A 26,007-nucleotide genomic window follows, 5' to 3' on the forward strand; every position below is an offset into this window, starting at 1 on the left:
ACTGTGCTCAAGGGCATCGAGTTAGGTACTGAACAAAGACATAATGTGTAGCTTGTGTGTAACACACCAGGGCAATTACATACAGAGCACAGTGAATACATAGTTAAATATAAAAATATAGTAATAAACGCAATGATAAAAGAGCTGAGAATGACCTTCTCAGATGTGTCCCTAAAACTAGCCATTGTGTCCTGCATTTTTTGACCCTTTGTCCTAATTTTTTACAGCACTGTCAGAATTTGCCTTCATGCCAGCTGTTCGCCCTAATAGTGGGGGTCGCCTTCTGCTAGATTTTCGAACGTTCAACCTTTATTTGCCAGCGGGACTGAGTACTGAGCTAATTACAGGCGGAAAGGAGAAACAGCCAATTATATTATTCTGTTTTCTAACTGTGAAACAAATAACTAATATACATATTTTTAAAGCTTGAGAGAGAGAGTGTGTGTGTGTGTGTGTGTGTGTGTGCCTGGCTGACTGAACTTTCTGTAACATTATTTAGCAGATGGCGACTTGCCAAAACAGAACTCTTGAATTCTGACATACGTGGAAGTTTGGGATTCTGTCTTGAGGGAAAACCGAGAATACTGCACCGTAAAGTTCAACGCAGCTGTAAAAGTTAAACTCGGTGTGCAGCTGTCTGGGAAGCAGGCCCCTCCTCCTCACGGGAGATGACAGGAGCTGTGTTTACACTCACGGTTATGTAGGGCCGAGAAGAGAGACAGACGAGCGGAGGGAAAACGGAGGACGACCCCAAACTCCGGGGCAGAACTGCTTCCCTTTCCACACCTTCTCTCTCGGTTACCGTAGCGTGACTGTCAGCTCGCGCGAGAGATTCCCGCAGGAAGGGGGCAAAAATGGCCTCTGCAAACGGCAGTGATGTGGAAACCAGCCCGTGTGAGTAACCGACTATGCACTGTTTATTGTCTGAGTGACGGCGGCAATGCCAATTAATGCCAAAACAGCATCTGAAGCGCCTCTAGGTCAAAGCTTGCTAAAGGCCATCTGGCGGGGACGACTAGAAGCTTTTGTGGTTTGCACAGCGCGCTTATGTGCAGGACCAGTGGCTATTTTTGTTTCCGTAGAATTATGAGTAGTTTACCTCTAAAATATTTGTGAAATGTCTTATGCGTCGTTTTCCAGCTCAGCGTTTTTTTAATGTTATTGTTAAATATGGTGATACCTGTAAAGCGCAGATGAATAAGATAGCCCTCTCGGCGCTTCAGTGCTGGCCTGGTTAAAAATAAGTCACGAATTAGTAGGGTTACTGAATTGTGATGCTTTTTAATAAATGTGACAGGCAGTGAAAAGGAGGGAGGTTGGGAGATAACAGAGAACAGTTGGCCTCCTTTCATCTTTTGCTTTAAGTCAGGAACTGTCACAAGCATCTTTGAGTGCATGAGTCCATGGGTGTGGATTGTACTAATATATCACCACGCGAGTTTCTTCTCCGGTACACATTGCATGTAGCGCACATTCAATTGAAGTTATCTTTGTTTTGCATATTTGTATGGCCCTCGTTATAGAACTGAAATTAGGGGAAATGCAAAGATGTGCTTTGATGTTTTCTGCTTTAGTCTCAAGCGATGGGGGTGGGAGCAGACGTGAATCCGCGTGCACAGACAGGCAGGGCCCTGCATGCAGGCAGGAAAGTTTGTCCTGTTTCCAAAATGTCAACCCAGGGTTTATGAAAGCAGTTTTGTAGGGAAAGACTGCATCAGCAGCAGGGGAGCTGTGCAACATGACACTAACGCTGAAGAGGAAGGGAGGGTGGGAGAGAGGGAGGAGAGGGGGGTGCGGAGAGGAAGCAGTCAGCCTGCTCTGAAAACTGCACTGCCGTGTGAACTTTCAATAACACACACAGCGATATAATCTCTCTCTTAAGGGAACCCAGCTCTCAGATCCGAAACAACAGTAAATATGCTTCAGCACAGACACGACAAAGGACAACTTCATATGCCTATTATATTAAAGTACATCTTCTACTGTAGCAAGAAGCAGGCAGTTTTGTTCCAACAGTTTAAAGTGGAAGTGGTCCCTGTGTTTTAGAAAGTTGTTGAACTGCTGCACAATTAAATCATATTAATTAACAATTGGCCCGATTCACAGAACTAACAAGACAAAATCCTAAACTTACTACCATTTTGGTATTCACAGAAGGCACTTACTCCTTTTGGTATTCACAGAAGTTAGGAGTCCTAACTTTAGGACTCCTAAATGCCTTCTGTGAATACTGAAAGTATTAAAGTTAGGATTTTTCTCAGTTTAGGAGTAGTAAAGTTAGGACTCCTAACTTTAGGACTCCTAAATGCCTTCTGTGAATACTGAAAGTCTTAAAGTTATGATTTTGCTCAGTTTAAGAGTGGTAAAGTTACTTTAGGACTCCTAAACTGAGAAAAATCATATAATTGGTTAGTTGACACAAAGCAGAATTGACAGTAAGATATTGGTAAAAGCATGTCAAATGGCATCCTTAGGAAAAATGAACATATCAAAAGCTTATAAGAAACAAGAGCGATTACAATAATCTGTTTCCAAAGGACTGGAATGGCTGTTCCAAGTGGCTCTTTGTGTTGGACTAGCTTCTTCAGAGAAGAAAAGTAAGAGTGAGGGAGATAGCTTTGGGGAAGTTTGACAGAGAGCGTGGTAAGGGAAAAGATGAACGAGTATTGGATGAAAATAGAATCTTATAGATAAGGTAGTAGTGAGGACATATATGTGATGAATAATAGTTTTTATATTACTTACATAGAGCATATTGCATTTTTTAGCATTTGACTATGTTTTTAAAATGTGTTATACCCAATGGGTTAGAAGACAGAAGGTCTACCATCTGTCTTCTAGACCTTTTTGTTATCAATTCATTAAAATATACATAGAGTGGTTTTTGGCTCTATCCTGGGGAGTACTTCTTTCTCACCCCATGCTGTCGGCTGTTTGCTGTATCGTTTTTCCACCTATGGAAAACATGCACAGCAGTACCCAAGGGGCTTTTTTACATCTAAAATGCACATTCAGCAATCACTCTTTTTGTTACATTCAATTCTTTAACTCATGCATGCGATATGTCCATCAAAAGAATCCCCACTAATAACATCCATAAAAATACTACAATATCGTCACCACAATTAACACCACTACAAATACCACCACAAGTGTATTGCAATTGTCAATAGCCACCCAATCACGCCAACATGACAACACCAATGCCACACCCCAATAGCACGCTGACCTGCACTGATACCAGCACCACCATTAGCACAGCTTTACTTCGGACTGGACAACAAACTTGGCAAATTACTTACTTTCTTTCAGTTCCTCTCCATGTCTACAGGTGGATAAAGGACAACTAGATATGCTTCAGATTTGAGAAAACAGAGTTTCTATGGCTGGGGCATGTCAACCCTCACTCTTCCCTTTTCCCTGGCCTACCAAAGAGGGGCCCCCACCAAACCCTGAGGATAAAGCTCACAACTCAAAAGTAGTCCTATGCAATGAAATATTATTCATCACCCAAAGAAATGGCGAACAACGTATTTCCATCATCTTTGACTACAAAAGGGGGTTTGTATTTGTTACACTGCTCCCAAGAAATCTCTCTGCTCATTTCAGCGGTACTGTCAAATATGCTCAGCTGTAATAGGACAATTAATAGTAAATATGCCTTACATTGGCCATCAGATTGTGCTTCACTTTTAGGAGAAGATGGCTGTGACTCTTCTGGAATAGCCATGCATAAGTAGTTAACCACTAATGACTAATGTATTTCGATTACAGGTACACATGGGCCATGCACATGACAAATGACTTGGTAATGGCTAAGAATACTACTCGGCCAGTGTATTTCATTTCGAACACACACTATATAAGGCCTCCATCCCTTTGCTTTGATGAAATGTTAGGGAATATTGTTTCCAATCCATAGAGGTTCAAAATCAGCAAGTGCCTCTCAATTCCAAGAGGTGCTCCCACGAAGAGTATGACTTCATCGTCCCGTGGCCAAGTTAGTTTATCTTTAAAAGTGAAAACTGTTGGGAACAGGCAGAAGGCCCTTAATAAGCAGCATATGTTTGGCAGTAACATTGTCCCTTTCCTAGTGAAACCTCCCTCCCCTCAGGGCTTGTTCTTCTGTCCCTTTCCTTCAGCTGTCTCGCACGCCCGTGTGTCTGTGTGAAAGAGAAACATTTCCTCTAGGCCAAAAGCAAAGCTATTGGCTTTTCAGGGCTCGTTTATACCACTTGCTATTGCAGTGTTGCTGTTACTAACTGCTGTAAACATCAAAAATTTGATTTCTGTAATATCATGCTGGTTTTAAGGAGGACATATATTTGTTTTTTTGCATCAGGTGTACAATGAACCTCCATTTCACAAGTTTGCATCATTCAAGTTCTAGTCTTTTATTTAGCTCTGTGCTTTCTGGTACTTGTACTCATGCTTTATTTCAGTTGAAAAACCATGCCACAAACATATTTTCAAACATACCTATGTGCTAATAGGTTGATCACACAAAATAAGGAATCAGAGACGGTTCAGTTTGACTCACCTAATGTTTGTTATTTAGGTTGGGAGCAATAGCCGACTCATAACAATTGGTTAGAAGCACATGGATGGTGCCCTTAAGGGTCAGCAGATTATCATGTGCATGTTTGATTTTAATTAAAGGACACTTTTTATAAGACAGGCAGTTTTCCTTGGCAGAAACTGGGCTTCTTAAAAAAATGTTAAAAAAAATAATCTGTGGGCGCTGACAGTGGTCCCTTGAAACACTTGTCTAATTCCCCTAAAACGCTCACCCTAATTCATAAAGGGGAAGTAATACCTAAAGAGACTCCCTTCTTTTTTGCGAAGGCGTTATCACCCAAATTTGGTAGTCCATAACTTTTTAGTGGTTTGTGACTGGAATTCCGGTCGCAAACATTTGATACGTGTGTTGCCATATCCCAATTTAGAAAGGACTACCTCAAGAAGCCACTAGCAAATTACGAATCAGTACCATTCCGAAACCCATTTTAGTAGTTGTTCAACGTTTGCTGACTTCTAAAAGGAGTTTTGTACTTAAGAAATACCGGTTTTGCTGTCAGAAACATTCCGATTTTGCGAATTGGAGTGTTTGTGTGCATAACAGTATAACACCTGGCCTAAAGGTGCAAATAAATCTGGTTTTCAGAACACCCAACAGGACTTTCATGTTTTTAGAACTAATATGTTGTGACAAAACTGATAGTTTTGTTCGATGTCAGCTCCATCCCGCTCCCACGACTGGTCGCTGGTTTTCGAAATAACATCTCAGTGAAGCCTATTTAAAAGCTTCTTTTTCTAACGCTGTTGTATTTCTTTAAACACACACCACTTTGCAATGTCTAATGGCGGATGACGCAGAGCCGGAGGGCCTGAAAGGCCTTGAAATAAAAGATACACTACATCTAACAAACCGCTTCCTAATAAAGCCAAAACCATCTGCGCGACGTCTCTGCCTTCAGGGCAAGTTCAGTAGTGCTGCTCACATTGTAGAGTCTTTAGTCTTTGTTGGAACAGAGAGGTTTTCTGAAATAACAGTGAGTATTGACGCCAGTGGACTAAATCCACAAACAATGATTTCATGCAGCTGTGTCATCCGTGGGGAATCTGCTGCAGGTGGAGCCGTCTTGCATCTTTGAAAGATGCTTTGCTGTTCCTTTGTTGGCTTTGAGTGAGTAACAGGTGTATCAACAGTGCTTTAAATTGACAGGTACTGTCAGGCAGTGCTCAATTCATATAGAAATTAGTGACAGGACCCTTGTCAGGAGGCCGCTGCTGCTTGCACCGCCCATTGACTAACATCGCTGCCAATGACAGCACCAACACAACTACTAACCATCACACTCCTACATGTGTGACAAATGAGAATATTTCAGGCCCCAAAAGCTGTATTAATAGTTTGGGGTGCAGCTACTTATCATTTTCATGTATATTGCATTAATAAACAACTGTTTTTGTGTTCATCTGTAAATTAGGCAAACACCGCCACCATGTGTAAGTTGCAATAAGTGCCAGTGTTGGCATTAAGTGTCAGTGCCAAGAACCAGAAGCCACCAGCTCAAATTAAGCACTGCTATCAGGTACTGGGTACCTGCCCTTCTTTCATTTGAAAGGGAGTTCACCAGCACTTCCAGCAGAACTGCAGTCTTTTCAATGGGAGAATACTGGCACTTCTTAATAGAAATAAAGAAAGTGTTCTTGGATAGTAATTAGCTGCGCCCTTAAATTTCCATTTTCAGCAGTAAACTAGCATTGCTGGATAGTTGGTACCTGCACCTTTATATTTCCATTTAGAACATATCAGTTTTCCCGTTGGTTGGTGGAGCAACAACTCATGGAGGAGTTACTTTGAAGAGTCTTTGTGGAGTAGAGAGGGAATGCATGACCTCTGCTGGCACATACGTGCACCCATAATAAATGAGCCACCACAGATGCAGACCCATGTTTAACATTACTATTTAGTCATCTGCACATGTCAAATTTAATATGTACACTGATGTGCACTGCATTATGCATCTCCCTGGCTGTTTGTTGGAACGCTACCTGACACTCGAAGGGTGAAATGAAGATCCGCACAAGGGTGGTGCATTCTCACTGCTCCCTCAAAGGCCAGGTTCATGGTGCCTCTTGTGTTCTGCAAATACACAAGGGTGTTTTACATTTACCATCAGGCCCCGTCACACCACACCACCCACTGCCACCCCCACAGCTTTACAAAAGGGGGTGTGCTCAGACGTGAGTCCCTTGCTCACTTTGCCACTGGATTCAAACAAGCCTGGCTGAAGACGGCTATGCTCCGTCCATTACCACCCCCTTTTGTACCGCTTTGAACCCCGCAGCTGGGCATCTGTGCGGGAAAATAAAAGGGGACTTTGGTGCTATAGAGTGTGAAGCCATCTAACACATCATGTGTGATGGTCTTCCTTGTAGCACGGCCTGAATACTGTGTGATTGCATCATTCCAAAGTGATTTACAGGCTGTGTGAAATATCTGACTGAACATTGTCCATATGCAGATACTGACAATGCGGGCCACTCCATTCCTTGTGAGTGGGAACTGTTCCCATGCAGCCCAACTTGGTGGGAATGCATACAGCGCTTTCTTAGTCTCTTCTTGCTAACAAGAATGGCATACAGAGGTCAAAGAGGTTCCTACATGTGCATGGGACAATTCTCCAGACACATGCAGGTATGCTAACTATTTTCATGAATGGGATGCATTCAGTATCATAGAAGAAGCTATGCAGACTCTCTTCTAATAGCATACGGCTGCCACTGCAGGGCAGATGGCCATGAGAGCTTGGCAGCGTAGAAACAATATTCAGGTTTGGGTGTCATGATTTCAGATAAATGCCGATTTAATTGTTGTGCAGGGGACATGCAAAAACTACTTCCATATGTGCAATGTTCATTAACCCCCTTCGCCACGCGCCTTCCCTATCTCAGCCCTGCGACATTGCTGTTCCTTAGGTGTGGGTGGGTGGGACAAGATTCTCCGTGCGCTGTGCTGCTTCCCCCGCTCCTGTAGATAGGAGCATACCCGGGGTAGCGGCGCTTATATGCCCCCCAGACTGTACTCGTGCTACGAGACTCTCCCCTTATTGGGGGGTTTGAATGTCGCCCAGCCCCCCACATTGGCCGCGATGCGAGAAGGGGGGAGTGGGAGGAGCCGGACACCTTTCGGGGTTTCCCTGCTTGCTGGGGCGACCCCGTTTTCGCGCCAAATTGGCGACTCCTGTGCTGTCTCCTGCCCCCGCCTAGCTGCACTGGGGGCTTGCCACCGGGTTATGGCGACGTCTCCTAAGCCCCCTACTGTGGCTCGCATTTGCGATAATGCGTACCAATGTCAGCTTTACAGCCTTGTTAAAGATAATGTGCAGACACCCCTGCCAGTGTGAGAAAGTAATACACTTTCTTGCTTTACTATTTATTGCATGCCCTGCACAAAAATATGTGTAGTTACAAATACGCGTTGTTGTGTTTTATATATATATACAACCATACTCTTACAGATTCGTTTCGCTGTAAGCAATAGGGTCCTGATTGAATGCTGCATTCAGATTTTTCCAGAAAATGGAGTAAAAACATCATATTTTAACCACATTACAGGTGTGCACATTTTTTTAAACCTCTAATTAGTACTTTTCAGGTACAAAAACCTCTAAAATTCCTGTGCAATCAATGTCAGTCCGAGTAGATGATCTCCATTTGTATGCTGTTGCTGAATTTTTATTTTATTTCAGCTCCAAAAGCAAATTTTCGGTGCTCAAAATATGGTCCTGGTGCTCAGCACTGAAAAATGTTGAATGCCATTTAAAATGTAGCCACAGCTCCTCCGCAATGGAGGAAGAACTTCGCCCCTCTGCTTCTGAACAGGCAGATGAAAAATAAATAATTTTATTTTTCGGGAACTGCCTGAGCCAAGCGTGTGCAGGGAGGCAGGCAGGCAACTAGAGCCACATTTCAGAAGGGGAGGGGGGGGGTTGGCGGAGGGGCTGAAAAATATTTCGGGGGACTAATTCTTCCAACCATAGACAGAGTGACTGTAAGAAGGGGTTGACACACAACAAAAGCCTCATTTACAAGTAAATGGTCTTTTAAAGACCTGTCAAGCCCCGTGAGCCCAATGGGTGTTGCGCGCCTGCAGGGAGGGCAGGGGCGAGCCTTGACAGAGAGGAGGAGTGGAGTGGAGAGCACTTATAAGTGCACATGTCTGTTTATCCGGCCATCTTAGGCCAGCCAAACAGACGTGCGCTGTTAGGTTTCTCCAACCAAGCTGTATTCCACAGCCGGGTGGACGTAGGGCACAGACTCCCTACGCGTGAGCGAGCGAGCATCAAACCAGCCTGCTCAAGTTAATCACTGCACTGCTTTCATGCTTGGTAATAGCATGAGAGCAGCACAGGGATTGGATGTGGAGTCTGTGATGGTGTCCCAGGGACAGCTGGGAGCAGGAGGGTGAGTTGGCAAAAATGGGATTCAGTGCCCTGGTTTTTAGTTTGCCCCCATATTACTCCAAAGGCTAAATTAACTAATTACCTATATCTTCCCTGCCAAGCTTCTCTGACCAATTATATCGGCTCCTAAAATGGACTAGGCTCTTAATGCATGTGTGGGCCAAGCAGGTCACATGTTGGATTACTGATAAAGTGTTTCAGCAGGTTAATGCATCAGCTTCAGATAGTTGTTTAACCAGATATCACTGCACTAGAAAGTACAAGCTAATGTGGTAGCTGCAGAGATCTGTATGCAATCTACAGGTTACAAGTTTTAATGTTTGCAAGTGGAGTAGCACAATTTAATGTCCAGTCCCTTTATATGCAACATATATGCTTATCATATGTTTAACTGTGTTAATATGCGTGCATTTTAATAATCAATTGTAGTACGTGGCTGTATATTCCGTTTAATGAGAACCGCGTGTATATATTTAGATGAATTGTAATAAATGTACACCACATGAAAGACATTTCTGCATTTTTTAATTTCTATTTGATATAAACACTTATGTTAACTTTATTCATTTAGAAGCTGTTTAAATCAAATGATGCCTAACCTGGTTCCAGGCCTCAGTGCACACTTTATATTTTATAAAGTGTTTAGCAAAAGTGTTGCTTTTCTATTCTTTGCAGGTGTCATATCTACGTTCTCATTAGCTTAGAATAGGCTCATTGTTCATTGTATGAGGTTAGTAGACTATTGATCTTTTTTAATTAATGTTTGGCCTCAGATATGGAGACTAAAATGGTGGGAGACACCACCCTGTACCAAATAGACTGGACTGATGTTACATCCAAGGTCGACCAGGTGATTGCTTCTATGTTGGAATCTGTGAACATTAGGGAGTCAACGTGTTCCCCAAGAACAGTGTCTTTTGATTCGTTTGTTTGGTGGATGATGATAAGGAGAAGCTTTCTGTAAACTTATTTCATGCTTTCAATGTGTTCTTTTTGAAAAAAATGGATCAAACACTATCCTGACTTTGCTGAGTGAAGACTTGTTTTCAACTCTGCTGATTTCCCCTGCGCAGGATGCTAAGCTTCATGACATTTTTTCCATTGAACCTTAAATCAGGTTTATCTGATTCGCCACCTTCCTCATAGACCTTCCCCTTGAAACGTTCAATACTTTATTTAGAATAGGATTGTTCTTTGATGGAGCCTGCTTGGGTCATATTTTTCTTGATATATGTTATTCTGTTTTGCATATTCTTTCTGATCATATATAAATTCAGACTGCATGAGCATTCAAATATAAAAGCTCTTACCATATTTATCTATCAATGGTGCTGATTGACTACATTTGTAACCTTAACTAAATTTGTTATTAACACCCTAAAGTTATGGACATCATCCCCTCTATCGTTTTTGTGGAGCCATATTGGTGTCACTGTACTTGCAATGTATTTCTGATGTTATCTCCTTTCTTACTCTTCATGTCGACAATCAAAGGTCCATACGACCGAAGGGGATTTTTTAAAAGGACTTTACCAAGAGATTAAGACTTAATAAACCCCTCTCTATCACAAGCCAACCATACAACAGTTTCATGAAAAAAATCTCAATGTTTTTGAAGGCAAAGGGCAAGTAGAGTTGTGCAGGCTGTACCAGATAGCTCACATCTCCCCAAACTCCAGAAATACTTTCTAACATACCTTTCAATCTGGATACTGTAAATGCAGCTCCTACGATCAATCTTTAAAAAGGAAATGTATGCAGTCATCAATTTATGTAGATAATATGTATGGAATTTGAAATAAGTGGCTTACAACATTGTGGTAAGGAAAGTAGCTTTAATGAAGACAACATGCAGTACCCCTGACTGCTTCAGGCAGACCGCAATCCCACCAACCATCGTTCTCTGGAACCCTAATATATCGGTGTTCCAAGAGAACGTGAACAATCTAATACTAAAGAGACAACAGGAAATAAAACATTACTACATTGAGTTTACCCTTTTTTTAAAAGTCAAGACCCTTGTCATAAAATACATATAATGAAAGAAATTAAAAAACAAAAACAAACAAAAACAAATAAAGGTGGAATGACAAAGAACATAAATAGAAGACAGCCAAACATAAGCATGAAAAACATAATATATATCACTTTATGCTAAATATGCAATAAACATGTATTCCCGAATTAAAGCATAGCATAAGCAATACAAATATGATAAATATAACTTTATGTTAAATATACAATGAACATGTCTTTCCAATGAAGGTAACAGCAAACTAAAAATATAGAAAATAAATGATGAGCAGTACTAGTGGTACCTGTTTGGAATTTTCCAAACTCTAAAACTCCTCCGTGGGGACTCCTCAGGAATCAAAGCACGTTCATCGTGTCTAACACAAACACCACGAGACGTGTTGGGAACAACTACAGGATGTCTAGCATTCACCATTGAATCTGCAGATTTTACAGGATCACCACCAACATACTGAGGGACAAAAGCATCATTTTTTTAAACTTTAACAATTCGAGAGGAATTCCACCAATTTCGACCTTGAACCCTTACAGCGTTGCCACACACTTTGTCAATCACCACAGGGTCGGAAAACCTTGCCTCACCATCTTCACAAAAGTAGGAGTTTTAATCTGTACAAGATCACCTAAATTAAACGGACATACAGTAACATGTTTTCTTCTATCATAATGCATTTTCTGTTTTTGCTGAGCACACTCAACATTGCGAAGAAGCTGATCATTACGACTTTGAAAAGGTAAACTCGATTTTAAAAACCTACTCATCCAAGCTGGTCTTATTTGCGAAGCAGGTTTCCTTCCCTTGAGGGCCTTAAAATGAGAGAAACCTGTTGTGGAATGCGGAGTGGTTCTATAAAACCACAACATGGACTGAGTGGCATTATGGACATTGCACTTATTGGCCAAAGCCCACCGTATACACTTACCCAACACTCTATAAAAACGTTCCAAGACTCCATTAGTTTTTTGGGTTGTAAAGGGAACTCTTAAGATGGCGAATGGAACTTTCACGTAAAAATGTCTCAACTTTACCAGAGACAAATTGGGCACCATTGTCTGAGATGATCTCTTAAGGTAAACCTTCACTCATAAAGGCATTTTTGAGGAAAAGGATGACGGCTTTGGAATCTGGCTCTCCAACAAATTTTACAAACAGCCATTTGGAATAGTAATCTATGAGGACCAAAGCAAAGCGAGAATTATGTGAAAGAATGTTGAATGGCCCCACTAGATCAATTCCTAACTTTTTCCAAGGCCCAGAAGGACAATCAATGGGTGTCAACGGTCGTTACACATTTTAAAAGACTTATCAGAAGTAGAACACACACAACAATTCTTGACCAACTTATCAAATTCACCGTCATCTGCGGCCACCAAAATGACTCTCTCACCCTCCTCTTGGTCAAAGAAGAACCCAAATGACCTTAATGCACTTTGTTTAAGATACTGCACCTCAGCTCAGAAGGAGGAATTTACTTATCACTTCTTAATAAAAGACCATCTTCTATGGTTAACTCCTCCGACACTTTGAAAAAAGGTTGAAGATTAAATTCTAACTTTTTTTCTCTAGGCCAACCAGAGATGACCTTTTCCATGACTTTATTTAAGACAACATCACATTTCAGACTTCCTCTCCACGCTTCTTCCGTGAACTCACAACAATTCTCTACATCTAATGCAGCAATAAAACAGCACTCATCATCACTTTCATCATTCAACTCATCCTTCTCAACAATAGGATTTCTTGACAAATAGTCTGCTCTCACATTTCATCCTCGCGAAATATGAACTACCTCAAAATTGAATTGTAGCTGGAGTACTACTGGGTCTCCCATCTCCGCTTCATCTCTGAATGGTCGGCGTGGGAGAGTGAGAAGGTCTGGTTCCATATGGACAGAGCAGTGACTGGGAGATCCATTTGGGACCTCCCCTGGCTGCCCCGGACCTCACGCTTCCGTAGGGCCCACATTCCCCTCCCCACCTAGACAGTACTTGACATTTGGGACAAAGTAGCAGTTTCTAAGGGCTTTACCACTTTCCCGTCCCCTCACACCCCCATCGCTGGGAACTCACAATTCTGGCCTGCTATCAAACCCCAAGTTTTCTCTGACTGGATGGATGGTGGATGCAGAACGATTAGAGATCTGTTTCTGGGCAATACATTTAAATCCTTTGATCGCTGGAAAGAAGAGTTCACACTCTCGGAGGGAGCCAGACTACAATACATACAGCTCCGTCATTGGGTACACATCTTCTTTGCAACAGGCCGCCATTCGAGCGATCACCCCTTTTGAACGTTTAGTAAGCTCCTTTGACGACTCTAAAGGGCTAATATTCCAGACTTATCATGCTTTGCAACACCCCTCCACCCTTATCAGCGTCAATGGCAATCGGCCTCCTCTTCTGAAATCGCCCCCGCCCAATGGAACTGCCTGTGGAAAGACATCCCGAAAGTCTATCGATGCATCTCCCAATGGGAAACTGCGTACAAGATTATGACTCATTGGCATTACCCCCCTTAGACTGCATAAGATATTTCCCACCACCTCCCCTCTGTGTTTGAGATGCTCGTACTCCCCAGGTGACTTTCTACATATCTGGTGAGCTTTTCCGCTCTTGACCCTATACTGGAAAGAGGTCCTAAGTCATATCAAAATGGTGCATGGCTTCCCCCTGCCTGAAACTCCAGTTACAGTACTCTTAGGCATTAAACCTGACAATTTGCATGCACTAACCTGCAGTGATTAGCACATGGCCCTCCGCATGCTAGGCGCTGCTAATCAACTTATTGCCCTATACTGAAGGATAGCAGAGACTCCTCCAATTAATGTCTGTTTCACACGTATGTGGCATACTGTGACTATGGAGTTGCTTACCGCACGCTTGCAATCCTGTGACACCCACCTCACCAAATTATGGCAGCCACTAGTCACCTACCTCTGTAAAATGGAACACGCCCGTCTTCAACCTCCAAATATTCGGGCCCTACGCTTCTTTGAGGACACTGTATATCTTCCTGTTCTTGAAAGATCCTCTGCATATCCTGACTGAGCTCCCCCTTGAAACATTCCCCACGCACTCCATTGGACAAACTGGCCATTCTGCGCCCTGGCTCCTCCTCCCCAAGCCGTCCCCCTCCCTTTTTTTTCTCTTTCTGGCTACTGTCCTTGGTTATACCTCTCTGGCTTGGTAGTAACTTCGGCCTTACCACCCTGTATCTCTCTACTGGCCCACCACCACAACCATGCCACATACTTCAGACAACAAATTTTCAACATCAACTTCAGAGTCCTCACCTACAACAGAAACCCTAGTGTTTTTGCTATTGCTGGTTAGGCAAACGTTTGAAAAATGCCCAAATTTTCCACACCCTCTACATTGTGCATTTCTGCCAGGGCACACCCAATTCCCTTTTTGATGTTAAGGAAAACCACATTTGGAACAGAAATTTCTTTTCTTAAAAAAAGAGTTTTGTTGTTTAGGATTGGCAAACGACGTTCGTGAATTTGAGGACGATGAAAAAGGCATTTTACCTATTTTTTCCTTGGCATTCTTTGTTTAAACAGCATTAATGTGATCATCAGTTTTGTCCTCTAATTCTGTGGCTGATTTAAAAGAAGTCTCAATACTTTTTGCAATCCTGATGCTTTCTGCTAAAGAGGGATTACCTAACAAAAGTAATTTCTGCTTGATAGACTTGTCAGTACAGTGGCAATTGAACTGGTCACGAATGAGCTGCTCTCCAAATCTTTCAAACTGGCATTCCGCAGCTAATTTGCGCAGAGCAGAAATATAAGTGTCAACATCTTCACTTTGTTTCTGCTCTTTTGAAAAACGTATGCCTGGAAATACCTAAGCTGGGAGCAACCTCAAATCTGTTGACAAGTTTCTTTACAGCTTCTTCATAAACATCTAGTTCAAGCCCTCCTTCAACCTGAATCTCAGGTAAATGCTTAAAAGTTGACCTGCCCTCAAATCCTAACGAGTGTAGAAGCAAATATTTTTTCCTCTCTGGCCTGTATCTAGATGCACCTATCGTTCCCAAATACTTTTCAAAGGCATCATGCCACTGCCTCCATTTAATGGGTGGATCGCCAGGTGTATCGAAAAATTATGGAGGCGGATTTACAGATTGCATATTGGTGAAATAGATAACAGTCCAATAAAAAAATAGAATGATAAATTCTATATTTCTGAATATGTGTAAAAACACACACAAATTTCTGTGCTTGATGCTTGTTAGATTTGTTCAGACGACGAATGCTGAGAGAAACTCTTAATCTGAAAAGAGTGTCCCCTGGCCATACCTGCAAGTGGATTTCCTGCTGCCTGCTCCTGCTTGAGAAGCAACTTTTCGCGACACCCGCTTCGCGGGTGCCGCTCACTGCCAGCCCGACCTCGTCCTCCCTGGTGTGAGCGTCCACAGTCGGTGGTAAGGCAATCTCGCTCCCAAGTCGAGTTAAACGGGTCTTTCACAGCGCGGCGAGCCTACCGGGGGTTCTGCGAGGACCAGCAGCCTTAGTTCCACACAGCTGGTGCCTCTTTTTCTCCCGGCGGCCACGCCCCCAGCCTTCGGCGATTTCAGCGCCGTCGTTTCCTGCCTGAGTGGGTGTCCCCTGGCCATACCTGCAAGTGGATTTCCTGCTGCCTGCTCCTGCTTGAGAAGCAACTTTTCGCGACACCCGCTTCGCGGGTGCCGCTCACTGCCAGCCCGACCTTGTCCTCCCTGGTGTGAGCGTCCACAGTCGGTGGTAAGGCAATCTCGCTCCCAGGTCAAGTTAAACGGGTCTTTCACAGCGCGGTGAGCCTACCGGGGGACTGCGAGGACCAGCAGCCTTAGTTCCACACAGCTGGTGCCTCTTCCCCAGGCGGCCACGCCCCCAACCTTCTTGTATAAACGAAGAGAGGCCCATACCGCACAGCGGGACGCACGCGGGACGCAGCCCGGGGCGAAGACCGGGCAAAGAGCGGGCCGTTGAGGCCGTTAGAGGCAGGTAGAGACTGGACTGGGCCGGACCATTTTATCCTACCGCTCACCCCTACACTTACCCTCTGTGAGGATTCCCTTCTATGTCCACCATGGCAACCCAAGAGTTCAGAGACAGAGCGGCCAAATCCAAAATGAAAAATGGCACTTTGGACGTTTTTATTACTAGGACCCACACTGCAATTGACAATGAGATAACTAAAATGCAACATAGGGTCTCCTTAGAACTAGAAGCCGCTAGAAGACTGTCTGTAGAGCTAACTGCTGCCAAAAAATCCTCCCTTGGGCACATTGCATGGGCCAAAACACCTGAGCGCCCACAAGGCACTGCTCCTACCTTGATCGTTACACAAGTCGACATCCACCAACCGCAAACGGCTAGTATACCCTCATTACAGAAGGGAACCACACCAAAATCCACCCTTTCTCCACAAGTCCCTCCGGGCAAAATTGATGAGCAAAAGAAGGAAGCAGAGGGGGTCTACCCCCAAAAGCGGTAATCAATTATGCCACGCTACCAAAAGGTGGTAATTCCCCCACGCCACAAAATGGACTACATAACAAAAGGAAGCGTAAAAACACCTCGGCATACTCTAGGAAAAAGGCCAAAATAGCTAAGGCCCAGCTACTAACCAAGGCACCATCGCAGGTTCCCCCAGCTTCCTCCCCAACAACCACCATCTTTCCCTCGGAAACGAGCCCAGAAAATATTCCCCCACATTCTGTAGTCATTCAAGAAAATAACGATCTTACAATAGAAAGTGACACCACCGGAGCTCCGCTCTGCACTATCAAAGGAAAGGACGTTGAGTTTCTGACCATCGTTTGGGAAACACTTAAAAACTTCTCTCTCCCCTGGAAGTGAGATTTACCCATATAGAAACACAGCTCCTGGAAATTGAAAAAAGTATTTTAAATTTGGCAACCATAACCGTGCAGAACAACAAAATAACCTGCCCGCGGGGAACTCCGCCTCTCATAGCACTACCTGTCCCTGTAACCCCAGCTGCTGTCAACTCGCTGGCGCCTACGAAGGTTAAGTCCCTGGGACCCTCCAATGCCACCTTACTTCCCTCCCCTTCTGTACCTTCATCTACCAGTTCCACCGCTACTTTTAAGGCAAAACCAATTCCAAAACCTAGGAGCAAGGTTAACACTAATATTTCTGCAAATAGGGTAACGATGACCACCACTCAACCGGCGGTTGCAAATCCTCCGCCAACCCCATCAGTTACGCCTGGCCAAAGGGTACCATCTTCGACTGGTCAGCAAAATCCGAGGGAACATGGCCAGAACCCTAACCATCTCACATCTCAGAGAGCTAGCACTAGTTACATACGCTCAAGGGGTTATGTAGATCTTCCCCCTGAGGTTAGTTCCTATGTTGTAGTGCTGACAGGGGTTACAGAATTGACGTACAACCAGCAGGAAAACTTTGCCTCCCTAAAGAACAAGGTGACCCACTGGTTCGACGTCAATAAGCCAATACCTAACCACCTTAGGAGCAAAATCCTCATGGTGCGCAGGGTACCTTGGGTAGGCACCTCGCAAAAGTCCAGCAGTGGCGATTGCGTGATTGTCTCCTTTGAGGATCCAAATACCGCACACGCCATCTACTCCTGGACCAACCATAGTTCAAATTCAACTATAGTAGGCAGACCCCTCACTTTCTTTTACCCACCCCAGTCCCACTCAAACTATGGGGGGAACTGGAGAAGGATCCCGGACAGGAACTGTACATGGGGAGGGCAAAGTAACCACTGGGCAGATGCTCCGGGCGGCTGGAATGGAGCACCGATTTCCAATAGATATGGGTGCCTCGATGAGGTGGATTGACGTCCACACTTGTTAATCATCGCTCCCTCAAAACCCATTCCACCAAGCTCTCAGTCACATTCAATGGCCCAATCATTAACTCCCACTGCATTAAATGTTCACACAGGTGGTCTAACTCTTCCTCCAACACCAAATCAGGCGAAGGCTCACAAATCTAGAGTAGGGCCAGGCAGGCGTGACACCAGTCCATCAAAGCCATTAAATACTGAAACCCATATGATTGACAAAGATAGTCCCCCCATATCGCACAGCCCTAAACTGAACAGCGTTCTACTGGACGTCTCCCCACCCGAACAATATGGTAAACTCCCCGCACATGATCGTTCACAGTCACCAGCCACCAAAAGCAGATCAGAGGCCCCGGGAGTAATTTCCATTCTCTCCTGGAACGTCGCAGGGCTAGCCAATAAAGTAGATACGCCTGCTTGGGGGGATCTCATTGAAGGGTACGATGTATGTCTCTTCCAAGAGACATGGGCAAGAGAAAAATATTCTCGGCCGGGTTTTGCTACCTTTGACATCGAAGCAAAATGGGGAGGAAAGGGCCGACCATCAGGAGGACTCTCGACCTGGGTTGGGTCCCACCTGGGATGTAGGGCCACACACTTGGAAACCAATTCCTTGGACTTCCAGTGTGTCTCCCTCGATTGGCCAGGCGTAGGAAAAGTCACACTGATCAACATATACTCAAGACCAGTTGGGGTTGCAGCGACTTCGGGACCAGTCGAGGACTTAGCGCAGTTCCTCGACACACTTAATCTCTTCTCCCCATTAATTGTAGGTGGAGACTTTAATCAGCAGTACGAACCGCTCCCTGACCACCTGGTGGGTATATCTTCTGAGGAGGATGAATTGTGGAACATCCCTACCCCGACAGGCTCACCGATCAGGGTTTGCTCCCCACTTGCTACCCAAATAATGTCCCTCACTCTTAGTCACTCGCTGAGGGCCTGCAATGGCCGGATTAAAGGTGACATCCCGCCTAAAAATACCTTTAACAGACTGGGTTATGAGTCACGAATTGACTACATAATGGTTTCAAATAGGGACTGGGGGAACGTGAAAGATTTTGGCGTAATTCCCAGATCTGATAGCGATCACAACTTGCTCTCACTAAAATTTGAGATCCATGGCCGACAAATAGATAAGGTTGATGGTAATCCTGTACCATAGACAGACCTTGCACTATCCAGCAATAGGCGCAGAATCAAATGGGCCAAACTGCTGGAAAACCAAAGTAATATCCGGAGACTTTATGCTTTAGTCGTTCCCACTTTGGAAAAGGTAGAGCACTGCTTGTATCACTCAGTCAGTGAATCTGAATTTGACCTTACAGGTAATCCTGGGGAACCCGATCCCCCTCATACAAGCTGGCACAAATGACCGAACTTGGTAACATTCACTCCGAGTTATGCACTAACCTCGTAGAGGTGCTGAACCCAGTGGCCAGGCCTCATAAGTTCAAGCAGAAAAGAGCCACTTGGTACAATGCCTCCTGCGGGGCAGCAAAAGCTGCACTATTGAAATCACTTAAAGCGCGAGACACTTCAAGCGTAATCAGGGAGAAACGATTAGCATTTACATTTACATTTACATTTACATTTACATTCAGCTGAACCACTTGTAGCGGTAGAGGCCAATATAGCACCCTCTGTCTGGGAGGAACATTTAAAAAATCTGTATGAACCACATAGCAGTGATCAGGTGACGAACGACCCCGTTGAGGTGTCTCACTCTCCTAACAACAGTGTAATTGACATGGATGGATTTAGTGTAGAGGAAATCACCTTGTCAATCATGTCCCTGGCTGCTGGTAAGGCGCCGGGCCTGGACAGGCTTCCAGGCGACCTTTACAAACATGAACCTAAGATATGGGCTCCCTATCTCAGGGTGTTATTTAATTCTATTCTGAACGGCATGCCAATCCCTACGACTTGGCCGGGGGCTGAGATAGTCCCAATCTTTAAGAAGGGGTCCCCTCTGCTCCCGGCCAATTACAGGCCAATAAGTTTGATTGACGTGTCCCAAAAACTTTTTGCAAAACTGCTGCTAAATCGCCTCCACGAGTGGATCAGGGATTTCAATATTCTGAGCCCCTTTCAAGCGGGTTTCAGAGAAAAGGTCTCCACCATTGACCAGGTCTTTCGACTTGTCCTCATTTATTGGAAAACGGTGCAGTTGGAGGGTGGCAGTCTCTACACTGTATTCGTGAACCTGAGGGCAGCGTTCGACCTGGTCCCCCGGAACAAACTGTGGGAGGTCCTTGCCAAATTGGGGGTTCCTGAAGGCCTGCTGAAAATCCTAATCCGCCTCCATAGCACTAACTTCGCCCAGGTGAGATGTGGCAGGATGGGTACATTGTCCGAGAGGTTCCCCGTTGGCAGGGGGGTAAGACAGGGTTGTGTGCTCGCACCGACCCTGTTTTGCCTCTATGTCAACGGGGTTATCTCCCACTTAGAGGGGGTACCCAATTCTGATGCCCCGAAATTAGCCGCTGAAAGGGTGCCAGCCATCATGTTTGCCGACGACACTCTGTTGTTATCAAAGTCGGCAGCGGGCATCCAGCGCATCCTTGATGGCTTCGTGGACTTCTGTGTGGCCCATGGATTGGAAATTAATGCTATCAAAACAAAATTCATGGTCCTCAATCCCCCACAGAAATTCCATTTTAGCCCCTGCATTGCACATACCAGGCTTGAGAGAGTGAAAACCTTCGAATATCTGGGCATCATGCTAAATGACAAACTTACCTGGACTACGCACTTGGAGAAGGCAGCACTCAAACTGACTCAACACTCGGGGGGCATTATGAAGCTCATGGCAAACAATAAATCCACAATCAGGCCCATCGGCCCTCCAATGCAGATCTACAAATCCCAGGCCAAGGGTGCTGTTATTTACGGGTCTGAACTTTGGGGCCATGCTGGAACATCAGCCCTCTTGAAAGTGGAAAACAAATGTATCCGAAATCTTGTTGGACTACCACCGAGCACTCCCCTTGTTCCCCTCAGGATGGATTTAGGCTTATGCCCGCTCGACGAAGATCTGGCCCTCCGCCCGCTGGCCTTCTGGCGCAGATTATGGACAACCCCAGAATTGACCAGCTACAGACAAAGACTTCAGGAGGTGCTTGCAATCCCGGGCGCTGGAAAAATCAAATGGCTCAATTTCATCAAATTGGAACTGGAGGGTTTGAGTCTTTCTAAAATGTGGTCCGATCCCATGAGTACGTGTCAACTCATTTCTAAAAAGGAGCTAGCCAAGTTATACCGTGATAGCAAATTATCCATGCTATTCAACCAACAAAACCTTGGGACTTTGACAGTCTCCTTCATGTCCTTCAAGGCCAATTATAACTTGGAACCGTTTCTGGACAAAGTATATCCTTCCCTACTCAGGAAATTATACCTACAGTGGAGACACGGCTCCCTTCCTATCAGATCATTTACATCTAAATGGAGTGACGACGTAAGCAGTATCTGCCCAGCATGTAGTATCTCGGATGAAACCGAACTTCACATCCTCTTTTTTTGCCCCGCCTATCGAGAGATCCGCAGGTACTGGATTGTTCCCTTATGAAGGAATTTGGGATTTGTAAAGTGCATGGCCGCTTTTACAGTCCTAAAAACTGACCTGTCCGACCACATCGTGTTTGCTGTGGCTAAGTACCTGGGCGCCCTCTGGTCCATCAGAAGGAAATGCCATAGGGCTGTTAACTGACTTTTCCGCACACAGGTCAACAGTGCACTACTTGAGACTTTGTAAAAGTTGTTTTTTCTATTAATTTTACAATTTATTGTACAAATTATTTTATCAAAACCAGTTTTAAATGTATGCTATGAACATCTTTTATGGTAAAACTTTACCGAAATAAAGATATTTTGAATGAATGAAAAGAGTGTTGATAGCTGCCATAGCTGAGGAGTGTGCTGAAAGACAAGCTGCTGACACGGAGGCCAGAGGTGCCCGGAGTTAATCTGTCATGAGTATTAAAAGTAAGCCAAAGTAAAAATCTGAAGGACACAAAGTGCTGTGTTAGAAATAAATTTCTGGTTGGCTAAGGCTTGCACTAAAGCCAGGCAGAAACCACCATTCTAGTCAGGGTAAGGGAGTTACACGCCAAAGATAACTCTTGCTCACTCTCTTGGTAGCTTGGCACGAGCAAGTCAGGCTTATCTCGGATGCCATGTGTAAAGCGTTTGTGCACGCACACAGCAACAACATCCCAGGCACACCACAAAAGGAACTCCACACAAGGCTATATCAAAAATAGCCTGTGCATTCTCATAACACATTAGAATAGTACTCACATAATATGCGTTGTGCCACCTGGCACTAGGTGATATCTACACTGGATTATATACACCTGACAGGGCCCACTGGACCACTGTCAGAACCATCACAAAGTGAATTTAGTAAAAGTAAAACATATCATAAACGTACAACCAGTAATCACTGGTAACCACTGTACTTAGCATCCACCTGTAACATAAACCACATTATGCACAGTATCACATTAGGCGCTAAACACATTGTACACCAACCTCATCAGTCTAACCTCTTAGACCCTAACCTCCTACGGATAACTCACATTAGGGGTAAAAGCTCACATTAGGAAAGAATCTCACTAGCATAAACACATTATGCACACTATCTCATCCCTAAATGCATTTAGAGGCATGAATCACAGTAAAGCATCACATTTCCTAACATTGCAGAAATCACTGACCCCCTGGCCAACTGGCCTTTTCAAAGGGTCTCAAACGCCCTGTGTCCAGAATGTCAGGACTGCTGCCTATGCAGCGGAATCCAAAAATGCGCCATTGTGCTGACCTAAACGTTGCAGCTGGCACTAAGTGCTGCGCAACTGTTAAGCAAGTGAAGGCCTGGCAACACTGTGCCTCCTGTGTCCCTCTCAGGGACTTCTTAACCTCATGCCCAAAACGTTGCAGCTGCCGGTGCAGCTGTGGCACTTCTCATAAAGGGGGCCCAGCACCTCTGTGCCCTCTGGACCCCCACGTGGCACTAAACACATGCCCCCATCTTTGGGGCAGCCCGCTCTCTGGCAGGACCACCCAGGCTTCAACAATGCGCCTCGATGTTGCCCCTACACTCTGGGGCCCACTGGGCTCTCGTACCCAACAAAGAAACTGCTCGCCCAATGTTGGAGCTGCCCGCTGCCAGACGGGCCGCTCAGCATCTGTGCGTCCAGCAAGCACTACACAACTTGAGTCCCCACGCACCGGGCTCACTGGCGCCGCTCTGGGTCTCCTCTCCTCAGCAGGCGGGACCAGCAGCACTTCTCTCATGACGCTGGGCTTCCCTTCACTCCTGGGAGCCCTGCGCTGCTGTCGGCGACCTCTGCAGCCTTTTCTCTTCACCCGGGCCCCCTCCTGGGGCCCTGGACTTTATTACACATCAGGCAGGGCTCTCACCGGCATACGGGAGCCCTGCTCAACGCCGCCATGTTTATGGCTCTCCATCATCCGTTTCTGTCCGTCAGGCCCCGCCCACAACCAGGCGGGCCGTGGCGGAGATCTTGTTCCTCAGCGGCAATGAGTGGTAGGCTCCCTCTTCTCAAAACCATATAAAGCGGGGTGAGCACCCGCTAGGGCAGACAACACGGGGTGGGCACCCACAGCCATAACAAAAAATATTAAATCAAATGAGGCAGAAGCGCAGGGTGGGCACCCGCTCCTCTTCCCTCCAGCAGGGGGAATCCCCATGACAGGATCTCCTCTGGATGATTGCAGCTCAGCGCTGCAGAGCCCTCTTGCTCCTTTCATGCTGCACCTTTAAACGTTGTGTCCACCAAGGTACATATTATTGACTGCCCAGCCTCCTGGGAAGTCTGTTACCAGAGACTCTTTTCATTTTCAGCATTTGATTCATCAGTCTTCAGATCAAGATTGTGAGAGAAAGACTGAACCTGAAAACCTAGTGACCACTGTTACTTCTTAACTGTCTTCGATGATTTCTGACAGTGAAGATGACAGCTCTCAGCTTCCAGTAACCAGACCAGGTTGAATATTTAAAGTGGGGCAAAGCAAACACAAGTAGATGATGGGCAGAGCGCTGAAACCTTTCAGACACTCACCTACAGTCACAGATCTGGGTTGAATCCATCATCGTTCTTTAGCTCACTTCGCCCCCCAGTTCAGATCCAGCCATATGCAAATCAGTCTTGACCCTGTTCCTAATGGGAACAGTCCAGCCTGAACTGCCAAGCCATGTTTTCCCTAGACCGGAAACAAGCTTCCTGGGACCAGTTTTGGGGTAACACCCCTCATAAACGAGGCTAGCTTGAATCCAGTGGTAAAGTGAACAAGGGACCCACGTCTGGGCATACCCTGCCAACTTAGGGTGAACAAAGCAAACACAAAGAGTTGATGGAAGGAGGAGCGATGAAAATTTTCAGACACTCACCCCCAGTTGCAGATTTGGTTTGAATCGATCATCGTTCTTGGGCTCACTTCGCCCCCCAGTTCAGATCGAGCCATTTGCAAACAAGTATTGACCCTGTTCCTCATGGGAACAGTCCAGCCCAAACTGCGAAGCCAGGTCTTCCCTGGACCGGAAACAAGCATCCTTGGACCTGTTTTGGCGTTACACCCCTCATCAGCCAGGCTAGCTTGAATTCAGAGGGAAAGTGAGCAAGGGACCCACGTCTGGGCATACCCTGCCAGCTTTGGGAAAACAAAGCAAATACAAGGAGATGATGGACGGAGTGCTGAAACTTTTCAGAAACTCACTGGGTTGTCCCATGAGGAACAGGGTCAAGACTGATTTGCATATGGCTGGGTCTGAACTGGAGTGGCGAAGTGAGCTAAAGAGCGATGAAGGATTCAACCCAGATCTGTGACTGGGGGCGAGTTTCCTCAAAGTTTTTAATAATTAAAGTGCCAAGAAGATTGATTGAAGAAATGTGATTATATATATATATATATATATTCAACAAAGAAGGTGTCCCCTCAAGGAAGCCGCACACACGAAGGTAAATCTTCACGCTTTTATTGGTGAAAGCTGCAAACTGGAGGACAGGACATATCCCCCTGTAATCTTAAACGCCCGACGCGTTTAGTGCTTCCACGCACTTAGTCTTGGGCAAAGTCAATTAACAGTCACATCACATCCAGTGCCTGTATTTCATTCATGAAACCCGCCCATATGGCGTAGACAGTCGCACTGCCTCTTGGTCCCTGTAGTGATTGGCTATCTTCCTCGTGTGAGTAGTGCTTGCGCTGCCACATTCAAAACATCAGTACCCAGTGGGTTGGCAAACATATCCCGTTCACTCCGGGTTGCACCGTAGGACTTTCACAGCGTCCCTCTTGTCCACTGCACTGCTGCACGCCGCCAAGCGCCAGCTGGGATCCGCATCACCGTGGCAGGGCCTCCTCGCGGCAGGACTAGCAGTATCATAATCCAACCAAAAAGATGTCCCCTTTGGTGAAAGCTGCAAACTGGAGGACAGGACATATCCCCCTGTAATCTTAAACGCCAGCCACGTTCCGTGCTTCCATGCACTTAGTCTTAGGCAAAGTCAATAAACAGTCACATCACTTCCAACACCTGTATTTCATTCATGAGACCTGGCCATTGTGGGGGTAGACAGTTGCACTGCCTCTTGGTCCCTGTAGTGCTTGGCTATCTTCCTCATGTGAGTAGTTCATGTACTGCCACATTCAAAACATCAGTCCCCATATTCATATATTCATATACATAGGATGTACGGCATTACAACGTGGGCTTTTACACCGCGTGCCGTTACAACGCTGTTTTTACAACGACTTGCGCTGTAAGGGCTGGATAGTGGAATAGTTTAATTTTCGTTTCCAACTCCAGCCCACGTTACAATAGGGAAGGTGTTGGAATAGAAAATTAACTATTTCCTATCCAATAGCGCCCTCCAGCGCAAGTCGTCATAATAGCAGCGCGGGGTAATGCCCGCGTTGTTAAGGATGTTTCCCTATACATACATATAATAAGCACCTTATTAAAAGTATCCCCTATGGGGAGTTTTTACGAATTCAGAGAATCTGCAGCAGAAAAGATGACTTGGACATTTGTCTCACTGAGTCTATGGATAGGTTTCTTGCCCAAGGGTTTGACCCTAAGGATTTACAAACTGCTTTGGCTAAGATGAAGAAAGAGAAAGCATCGGATGAGGCACCAAACATA

At 45.2% G+C, this 26,007-nt stretch overlaps 1 protein-coding gene across 1 annotated transcript in view; it reads left to right on the top strand.

Moving 5' to 3' along the window:
• The first annotated feature begins 633 nt into the window (after positions 1-633).
• The window catches only part of LOC147732601 (glycophorin-C-like), a 199,235-nt gene continuing 173,861 nt past the window's right edge, over positions 634-26,007 (top strand). The window contains exon 1 of the mRNA XM_086957119.1: positions 634-894. Within this exon, the coding sequence (XP_086813245.1) occupies positions 855-894 (40 nt within the window). The 5' untranslated portion in view covers positions 634-854. The remainder of the gene's footprint in view (positions 895-26,007) is intronic.

This window comes from Lissotriton vulgaris, chromosome 2_1, assembly GCF_964263255.1.
Source record: "Lissotriton vulgaris chromosome 2_1, aLisVul1.2, whole genome shotgun sequence".
In the NCBI taxonomy this organism is placed as follows: domain Eukaryota; kingdom Metazoa; phylum Chordata; class Amphibia; order Caudata; family Salamandridae; genus Lissotriton; species Lissotriton vulgaris.